This window comes from Oncorhynchus kisutch, linkage group LG25, assembly GCF_002021735.2.
Source record: "Oncorhynchus kisutch isolate 150728-3 linkage group LG25, Okis_V2, whole genome shotgun sequence".
Taxonomy (NCBI): Eukaryota; Metazoa; Chordata; class Actinopteri; order Salmoniformes; family Salmonidae; genus Oncorhynchus; species Oncorhynchus kisutch.
Window position 1 is genome coordinate 8,581,020 of NC_034198.2, and position 10,503 is coordinate 8,591,522.

Genomic DNA, 10,503 nt, shown 5'->3' on the forward strand with positions numbered 1-10,503 from the left:
GTCAACAAGGAGCTGGAGAAGTGTATCGACTCTTATAGTAAGAGCATCTGGGCTGACACTTTCTACTGCGAGTACATGAAGATGTACCCATCACCCCAGGGGATTGAAGCCTTCTCAATAGATGAGGAGAGATTTTTAGTGGTGGCCAACATAATCGGCAGAATATTGCTGAACAATCTCCAGCTAGAGATGCTCCTCTCAGTGGAAGACTTTAATGTGGATGAAGTAGGGAGCAGTGGGGTAAGCAACGATCACAAGTGTTTATCCTTATGAAAGTCCACTCATTCAATTTTCTCTGATAAAAATAAAGAGGTAAAGAGGAGATATGAAATGTAACAAATGTTCTGTTAAATATTGTGTCCTTGTTGCTTTCAGTCTGTGGACTTGAACCTGGCGATCCCAGAGACCGCTAACCCTGTCAAAGTGGTAGACATCACAACACCCCTGACCACTAATCCAGTCAACCTTGAGGTTTTGGATGAAACACTTGTCCTTCAGTCAGGTGAGTTACACTGTCACAATCACTTTGACAGGTGATCATTTTTCACTGTAATGTAACTTACTGGCTCAAGTTTTATAACTAGACAGTTTGGTAATTAAGTTAAAGACGTCCTCCAGAGATTGTTGAACTTTTCCTGTTGAAAAGCGATATCCCAAGTATAAATCCAGTAAAGTACACACACTAAAGCAGTGGTCACCAACTGGCCAATGGCAGTCGACTGGTCGATCTCCAAGGCATTCCTAGTCAATCACCAAACATGTATGTAAAAAACCCAACAATAAAGCCTTAAAGTTTTTATGTAAGACTGATCTTCACTTTGTCCGCCACCACCAGGCTTTTCCCCGGCACACTGCACCCCGCCACCAGGCTTTTCCCTGGCACACTGCACCCCACCACCTGAATTTGCCCCAACACCCTGCACTCCACCCCCAGGCTTTGCCCTGACAACCTACACCTCGTCGCCAAGCTTTGTCGCTAATGCCATGCAGGGCTTTGGCACCAAAGTCATCCTGAAACAAATGGTCCTGCTATTCTTGGAGAGGCTCCCTCCTTCGTCAGAGGACCTTGAGTCAGAGTTCCTGACTATCACCGATCGTATCTGCACGCTTTTTCAAAGCATCACTGCCAGATTCCGCAACATCGTTAATCAGGAGCTGGAGAAGTGTACCGACTCTGACAGTAAGAAGTACTGGGCTTACACCTTCTACTGGGAGTATATGAAGAGGTACCCATCATCCCAGTGCCTGGGGATTGAAGCCTTCACATGTGATGAGGAGAGATGTTTAGTGGTGGCCAAAATGTTTGCAAAGAAGATGTGCCCCAAGATGCTCCGCTCAGCAGCAGACTTCGACGAGGCTGAAGATTCAGGGAGCAATGGAGTAAGCGAAAATTTCAAGTGTTTATCTTTATGAAAGTCCGCTCATGAAATTATCTCTGATAAACATACAAATATATGTCAATGTTGTGAAAAAGAAGATATGAAATGTAGCAAATGTTCTGTTAAATATTGTGTCCTTGTTGCTTTCAGTCTGTGGACTTGAACCTGGCGATCCCAGAGACCGCTAACCCTGTCAAAGTGGTAGACATCACAACACCCCTGACCACTAATCCAGTCAACCTTGAGGTTTTGGATGAAACACTTGTCCTTCAGTCAGGTGAGTTAAACTGTCACAATCACTTTGACAGGTGATCATTTTTCACTGTAATGTAACTTACTGGCTCAAGGTTTATAACGAGACAGTTTGGTAATTACGTTAAAGACGTCCTTGTTGAACTTTTCCTGTTGAAAAGAGATATCACAAGTATAAATCCAGTAAAGTACACACACTAAATCAGTGGTCACCAACCGGCCAATCGCAATCGACTGGTCGATCTCCAAGGCATTCCTAGTCAATAACTAAAGATGTATGTAAAAAACTCAACTATAGACTGATCTTCACTTTGTCCGCCACCAACAGGCTTTTCCACGGCACACTGCACCCCACCACCAGGCTTTTCCCCGGCACCCTGCACCCCACCAACAGAATTTTCCACAGCACCCTGCATTCCACACCCAGGCTTTGCCCTGGCAACCTGCACCTCGTCGCCAAGCTTTGCCGCTAATGCAATGCAGGGCTTTGGCAGGAAAGTCATCCTGAAACAAATGGTCCTTCTATTCTTGGAGAGGCTCCCTCCTGCGTCAGAGGACCTTGAGTCAGAGTTCCTGACTATCACTGATCGTATCTGCACGCTGTTTCAAAGCATCACTGCCAGATTCCGCAACATCGTTAATGAGGAGCTGGAGAAGTGTACCGACTCTGACAGTATGCAGTACTGGGCTTACACCTTCTACTGGGAGTATATAAAGAGGTACCCATCATCCCAGTGCCTGGGGATTGAAGCCTTCACATGTGATGAGGAGAGATGTTTAGTGGTGGCCAAATTGTTTGCAAAGAAGATGTGCCCCAAGATGCTCCCCTCAGCAGCAGACGTCGACAAGGCTGAAGATTCAGGCAGCAATGGAGTAAGCGATGATTTCAAGTGTTTATCTTTATGAATGTCCACTCATTAAATTATCTCTGATAAAAATACAAATAAATGTCAATGTTGAGAAAAAGGAGATATGAAATGCAGCAAATGTTCTGGTAAATATTGTGTCCTTGTTGCTTTCAGTCTGTGGACTTGAACCTGGCAATCCTAGAGACCGCTAACCCTGTCAAAGTGGTAGACATCACAACACCCCTGACCACTAATCCAGTCAACCTTGAGGTTTTGGATGAAACACTTGTCCTTCAGTCAGGTGAGTTACACTGTCACAATCACTTTGACAGGTGATCATTTTTCACTGTAATGTAACTTATTGGCTAAAGTTTTATAACTAGACAGTTTGGTAATTAAGTTAAAGACGTCCTCCAGAGATTGTTGAACTTTTCCTGTTGAAAAGCTATATCCCAAGTATAAATCCAGTAAAGTACACACACTAAAGCAGTGGTCACCAACCGGCCAATCGCAATCGACTGGTCGATCACCAAGGCTTTTCTAGTCAATCACCAAACATGTATGTAAAAAACCCAACAATAAAGCTTTACGTTCCTATTTTTTGTATTACTTTTACGCTTTTGGTGGTAGGTGCACTTGATTCAGCAGCCCTAGCGCCGGGAAGGCATAGTGTTCCCATGTTGAACCATTTCATGTGTCTGGAGGTAGAACGCGTACCCGGCAGGCGCAGAGAGCAAATCAAATGAATTGGTGCATGAGGTGGAAATAATGCAGTGGGCCTTGAGTTTCACCCTCAGCTGGAGTGCAGAGGAGTCAGTTGAGAGGCAGCCTCACTGCTTCTCCCTCCCCCCAACCTGACCATCAGTCCTGTAAAAAAATTATAGTGAATTATTATGCTCACTCAGCTTTGCCTCCCAAATAATACAACACATTATCTTATTACCAGTGTTATCATATATTAAAAAATATATATATATATTATTTAAACACACGGTGTGAAAAGATCAACAGATCAACAACTGCATTGTCGAACTAGAAGCACAAGCATTTCGCTACACTCGCATTAACATCTGCTAACCATGTGTATGTGACAAATAAAATTTGATTTGATTTGATATGATTTGATATGCACATTGGCAGGCCAATCCAAGCATAGCCAATATGCAGTCATAATGTATTGGGCCTACAGCCTACTGAACAAATCTCATTGCTACAGAACAGTTTAGAAATAGTTAATGTTGCATAGGTTAACTTTTTTTAAAGTCATGTTTAAAAAAAATCTGGGCGGTAAGATCTGGACTTGCATTTTAACTCAGAAATTGATCTTGACTCAGAAAGTGATTTTGACTCAGAAAAGGTTGGCGACTATTGCTCTCAAGGGGAAAATAATACGTTTTTAGCAAAATACAGTTTCTTAGAGACAACTGCCAACTTCAAGGAGCAGGCTATTCAAGGTGTTGGTCTGATGGTGATCCGTGATGTCATCGGCTGCCCCCCTTTCTTGAGGAACAATAAAGAAGCAATATAGAACAAAAGAGAAATGGCCCACCCCCACACTTGTGCTATGTCATGACATACCTAGACCACCTGTTGAGAGGTGACTTTTGTTAAGTACATCAGGTGTTAACTGAGGTGAAAAGGACACTAGAGTGCCACTTCTAGTTTTTATGTAAGACTGATCTTAATTTTGTCCGCCACCAACAGGCTTTGTCCCGGCACCCTGCATTCCACCCCCAGGCTTTTCCCCAGCACCCTGCATTCCACCCCCAGGATTTTCCCCAGCACCCTGCATTCCACCCCCAGGCTTTTCCCCAGCACCCTGCATTCCACCCCCAGGATTTTCCCCAGCACCCTGCATTCCACCCTCAGGCTTTCCCCTGACATCCTGCACCGCATCGCCAAGCTTCGCCGCTAATGCCATGCAGGGATTTGGCACGAAAATCATCCTGAAACAAATGGTCCTGCTATTCTTGGAGAGGCACCCTCCTATATCAGACGACCTTGAGTCAGAGTTCCTCACTATTGCCGATCATATCTGCACGCTGTTTCAAAGCATCACTGACAGATTCCGCAACATCGTTAATGAGGAGCTGGAGAAGTGGACAGACTCTGACAGTAAGCAGTACTGGGCTTACACCTTAGACTGGGAGTACATGAAGAGGTGCCCATCATCCCAGTGCCTGGGGATTGAAGCCTTCACATGTGATGAGGAGAGATGTTTAGTGTTGGCCACCTTGTTTGCAAAGAAATTGTACCCCAAGATGTTCCTCTCAGCAGCAGACGTCGACAAGGCTGAAGATTCAGGGAGCAATGGAGTAAGCGATGGTTTTAAGTGTTTATCTTATTAAAGTCCACTCATTCAGTTGTCTCTGATCCAAAAATGTATTGTTGTCAATATTGGTAAAAAAAAATATTAAAAAAATCTGCAATGTTGCAAATGTTATATTAAATAATATCTATATTAAATATTTCATATTTTTCTTTCAGTCTGTGGACATGAACCTGGCAATCGTCGACAAATTTGTCCCTAACCCTGTCAAGGTGTTGGAGTTGCTTCAACCCCTGTCACTTCCAGACATCAAAAAGCCCTTGACCACTATCCATGACAAAGTGCTGGACAACACAACAACAACCCTGGTTGATGCCCCAGTTAAGGTAGACAACATCACAACACCCCTGGTTGATGCCACAGTTAAGGAGGAAAACATCACGACACCCCTGGTTGATGCCCCAGTTAAGGTGGACAACATCACAACACCCCTGGTTGATGCCCCAGTTAAGATAGACAACATCACAACACCCCTGGTTGATGCCCCAGTTAAGGTGGAAAACATCACAACACCCCTGGTTGATGCCCCAGTTAAGGTGGACAACATCACGACACCCCTGGTTGATTCCCCAGTCAAGGTGGACAACATCACAACACCCCTGGTTGATGCCCCAGTTAAGGTAGACAACATCACGACACCCCTGGTTGATGCCCCAGTTAAGGTGGACAACATCACAACACCCCTGGTTGATTCCCCAGTTAAGATAGACAACATCACAACACCCCTGGTTGATGCCCCAGTTAAGGTAGACAACATCACAACACCCCTGGTTGATGCCCCAGTTAAGGTGGACAACATCACAACACCCCTGGCCACTAATCCAGTCCACCTTAAGGTTACGGATGAACCAGTTGACCTCCAGTCAGGTGAGTTACATTAACACAGATCACTTTGACAGGTTTTCATTTCCCTCTGTAATATAAGGTATTAGCTATTGTTTTATTTTAACATGACAGTTTTATAACTAACTAATTTGTAACTAATTTAAGCTATTTTTTTTGGTGATTGATCTTCTCCTTCTCATTTCCAGAAGATGTTGTGGTCATTAAACCAAAGAAAAGCAGAGTCATGAGATTCTTCCGTCGACTTTTCTGCTGCATATACGAAGATGATTTGATGGTGTGAACCTAACCAGCTTTTCAGAGGATGACTTCAGTTCAGACACAAACACACTGGCGCGCACACACACATATACGCATGCACACACACACACACACACACACACATACACACACACACACACACACACACACACACACACACACACACACACACACACACACACACACATACACACACACACACACACACACACACACACACACACACACACATACACACACACACACACACACACACGCACACACACACCAGATGTTGTTTAACATGAGTTTCGCATGTTAAATATTTCTCTATAATTTTTCCTCATTAAATATTTTATTATGTCTTCATTCAATGATTATTTTTACTATTTACAGTAGCAATCAATTTGTATTGTTATTTTTTTGTAACTATTTACAGTTTCAATTCACATTTCATCACAAACTTAGAGTTTTTTACAATCGCTCGGACCCATTTCTCAATACTTAGGTCACTTTTTCAAAACTCTTCACACAGTGAGCATAACAGCAGTCTATGTGGGCTAAACTATGGATCATTTTTCATTGCTTTGGCACAAAATGCATTCAATGACTACATCTTTCAATTTTCATAAACTCTTTTCTCACTCAGACACAACCACCACCAAAACTCTATGTACCTACAGGCCAATTTGCACATGTTTACATACACTTTTCAAAAATGTTAAACTTAAAATCAAAACCTAAAATTACACAAAATTGAATAAGACATACATTTGCTACATTTCTACAGTAATAGCGAATTGAAATATTTTCCAAATCTATAAAATGAAATTCTATCAAAACAATTAGACCAACCACAGCTGATTCCCATTGTAGATGAACACCCACCCAGGTGTTAGTCTTTCAATTTCATTACCATCTATACAAAAGGGGACATTTTAGGAATAATGCTGTACTGTAATGTAAACATGGACCCAGCCAGAGATAGAGAAGTGGCTGACGGAGGAAGAAGAGTGTCTGGGAGAGGGAGAGGAGTACATATGAGTGGTGGAAGAAGACCGAGAGGAAGATCAAGAGCTGTAGTCTCAGATGAGATTAGGGCTACTATAATTGATCATGTAATATATTATGATCTATCAATGAGAGAGGCTGGTCTGAGAGTGCAGCCAAATCTGCAACACTCAACAGTGGCATCTATTCTGAGAAATTTCCAGCAAAACAACAGGTAAGATGTGCATTCTGCACGGGCATCTGACTGAACTGCACATTACAGAAGTGTATTGAGCAAAGCCTCCAAACCTACTTAACCTACTTGTAATTGTTTTTGTATTTCTGCTTAGGACCCAACGGTTACCTCCTACAGGCGGGAGAGGTAGGATTTTCACTGCTGTGCAGGAAACTGCAAGCAGTTTCGCACTGTCCCCTTTGAGAGGAACTCTGAACGAGTCAAGCAACTCAGGAACCAATAAGTCCAGGTAAGATGACTATAAAATATAGAACTGGTTTTGAACTAAACCAAACAGGGCAGAGGCACACAATGGCATGTTTTAAGGTATAATGTAAACTACCGTAGTAGCCTAACTCTTATGTTGTCTTGTGGATTTATTTTAGAGAGTATTCATCTTTGTGGATGAGGCTGGTTTCAACTTGGCCAAAACACGGTGGCGAGGAAGGAATGTGATTGGGAAAAGAGCCTCAGTGGATGTCCCGGGCCAGAGGGGTGCCAATATCACAATGTGTGCAGGGATATCCTCCGATGGATGGCTGTTACACAAACCTCTAATTGGGACATACAACACCGAGCGTCTCATTTAATTCCTGGATGACCTCTATGGAAGGGTTGTGCCAGGTGAGGAGAGGTTCACAGTGAGGCGAAAACATTTGTAATTGTATGGGACAATGTGGCATTTCACAACTCCTGCAGTCACAGAGTGGTTTGCAGACCATTCCAGGATGATGTCATTTTTCCTCCTTCCTTACTCTCCGTTCCTCAACCCCATAGAGGAATTATTTTCCTTATGGAGGTGGAAGGTTTATGACCACCCACATGATCAATTGTCACTCCTGGACGCAATGAAGGCTGGATGCCTGGACATATCTGCAGAAGATTGCCAGGGATGGACCAGGCATGAAAAAATATTATTTCCTAGGTGTATTGCCCAAGATGACATAAGATGTGACATGGATGAGAACCTGTGGCCAAATGCATATGACAGGGTTTACTAGCATTGCTACTGTATCTGTATCGGTAGATGGTGTATATACAAATTATTGTATTTTGGAATCACATGAGACATGTATGTAGTGTTTTGGTAGTTTTAGGGCATTTTGAACGTGAAATTAACTGCTGTGCCAAGCTGAAAGTTAGTTATGCTCACTGTGTGAAGAGTTTTGAAAGAATGACCTAAGTATTGAGAAATGGGTCCTAGCGATTGTAAAAAACTGTAAATGACATATTATTTATGCATCAACATGTATTGAACGTCTGTTAGCCTGAGTTTCCTAGTTTAATAACTGTATTTGTTCCGTTTTCCAGCAGAAGGCAGTCTTGTCTAATATCTGGAGTCATGTATGTTACAGTAATTCAGATGACCTTGTGTCTTGGTATATATATTCTTAGTCATTATCATGTACTATAAAACAAATACTACATTGAATATATATATAAATATATAACAAGCATGACCACAGTACAGTATTGACAAGCAAGACCACAGTACAAAGAACAATGGTCTTTATGTATATGCTATTAAACTAGTAGTCAGAAAGATAGGGCCATATCCAATAATCTCTCTTTCTTTGATTGCAAAATCTCTATGGCTAATAAACAGGGGTCCCTGTTGGACTAGATAGATTAGGGAAACCAAAGAAAGCTTTACAGTTTACTTTGCAGCAGGGATCTGGTTCATTTCACTTCCAGATGATTATGATGGCCTTGCCTCTCCCAACATGATGGGTGTGGGCTGTGGTGAGACTGGGAGCAAGACCATGGGAAGAACTAGTAGGACAACGTTGAGACACAACGACTACAGCACTGTGCAGTACATCCGTCGAGAGTGTTGCTGTGCTGTTTTTAAACTCCAGTCATATTCCCACACCTTTCAACAACACAACACAACACCCCCCCGAGACCCATACAGTCACGGATCTACAGCTTCCGCCAATGCCCTCCTTCCAGGTTTCCCACTTCTACTCTTTGACACACACACACACACACACACACACACACACACACACACACACACACACACACACACACACACACACACACACACACACACACACACACACACACACACACACACACACACACACACACACACACACTGTGCCTGGCTTGCACTGAGGTGGGTTTCAAGTTTACAATGCACTTCTGTTGATGTCTGGCCAGTTCCTTTTTCCTTGTGAGGTATAAAAAGGTCACAAAGCAGCCGTCTGGCTCAGCTTTATAACATATGCTGCTCTGTCCTCCACAATAACTCCTAGCCTCTCTGGTGTATGCTAAAGACTGTTCTCTACCGCTATGTAGCATATATCAGTGCTCTGTGGTCATCTCTGTCTTCACAATAGGACTGTTAAATCACCTGGCAAGAAGAGCTGAAGCAGCTCAGCTGAGAAAATGGCCCCAGTTTGCTACAGTAATTCCTTTGATATCCTAGCCTCTCCCTACTTTGAAGGGGATATAATGTACGAAAATGTCCCTTGTGTCACTTGAGCCCAATACACAGATTTTGAGCCATAGTCGAAAATCTGCTAAAATATAATTGGCAACATTCTCCTGAAATACATGCAGGCCTATTTCACAAAACACTGTTGTGGTTCGGTGCATCAGTGTATTAAATTACTATAACAATCATATACATTATTGTTATTTCAAAATAGATTATAGATGTAGGCTATTTGCAAGTGTAAATAAATGTAGACTGTATTTATAGGCTAACCATTGCCACTGTCTTTGATGTTTTGGTAATAAATAGATGTTTGTATTTTTAATTAAGCAGCAGTCAATCAAATCCAAAAATTATTTTGCTGACAATTATTGCTATGTTGATGTTTTCGTTATTTGATCATCGACATCATGCATTTTTGCATTTGCTTCACTTTCGGCGCCGACAGAGATGGCCGCCTCGCTTCGCGTTCCTAGGAAACTATGCAGTTTTTTGTTTTTTTACGTGTTATTTCTTACATTAATACCCCAGGTCATCTTAGGTTTCATTACATACAGTCGAGAAGAACTACTGAATATAAGATCAGCGTCAACTCACCATCAGTACGACCAAGAATATGTTTTTCGCGACGCGGATCCTGTGTTCTGCCTTACAAACAGGACTACGGAGTGGATCCTATGCAGCGACCCCAAAAAAATGACTCCGAAAGAGAGGGAAACAAGGCGGTCTTCTGGTCAGACTCCGGAGACGGGCACACCGTACACCACTCCCTAGCATTCTTCTTGCCAATGTCCATTCTCTTGACAACAAGGTTGATGAAATCTGAGCAAGGGTAGCATTCCAGAGGGACATCAGAGACTGTAACGTTCTCTGCTTCACGGAAACATGGCTCACTGGAGAGACGCTATCCGAAGCGGTGCTGCCAACGGGTTTCTCCACGCATC

The 10,503-nt window shown here is 42.8% G+C and overlaps 1 protein-coding gene across 1 annotated transcript; it reads left to right on the forward strand.

Moving 5' to 3' along the window:
- Positions 1-984: 984 nt before the first annotated feature.
- On the forward strand, positions 985-4,827 carry LOC116357426 (uncharacterized). The gene is made up of 5 exons (XM_031804572.1): positions 985-1,380; positions 1,530-1,656; positions 1,960-2,504; positions 2,654-2,780; positions 4,184-4,827. The coding sequence occupies exons 1-5, from the start codon at positions 985-987 to the stop codon at positions 4,825-4,827; spliced, it is 1,839 nt and encodes a 612-aa protein (XP_031660432.1).
- The last annotated feature ends 5,676 nt before the right edge of the window (positions 4,828-10,503 follow it).

Bases quoted from the DNA above. Each gene is read 5' to 3' on its own strand.
- LOC116357426 (XM_031804572.1), top strand. From the start codon at position 985: ATGCAGGGCTTTGGCACCAAAGTCATCCTGAAACAAATGGTCCTGCTA. The intron at 2,505-2,653 runs GTAAGCGATGAT...TGTTGCTTTCAG, and splicing joins AAGATTCAGGCAGCAATGGA to TCTGTGGACTTGAACCTGGC. The intron at 2,781-4,183 runs GTGAGTTACACT...CGCCACCAACAG, and splicing joins AACACTTGTCCTTCAGTCAG to GCTTTGTCCCGGCACCCTGC.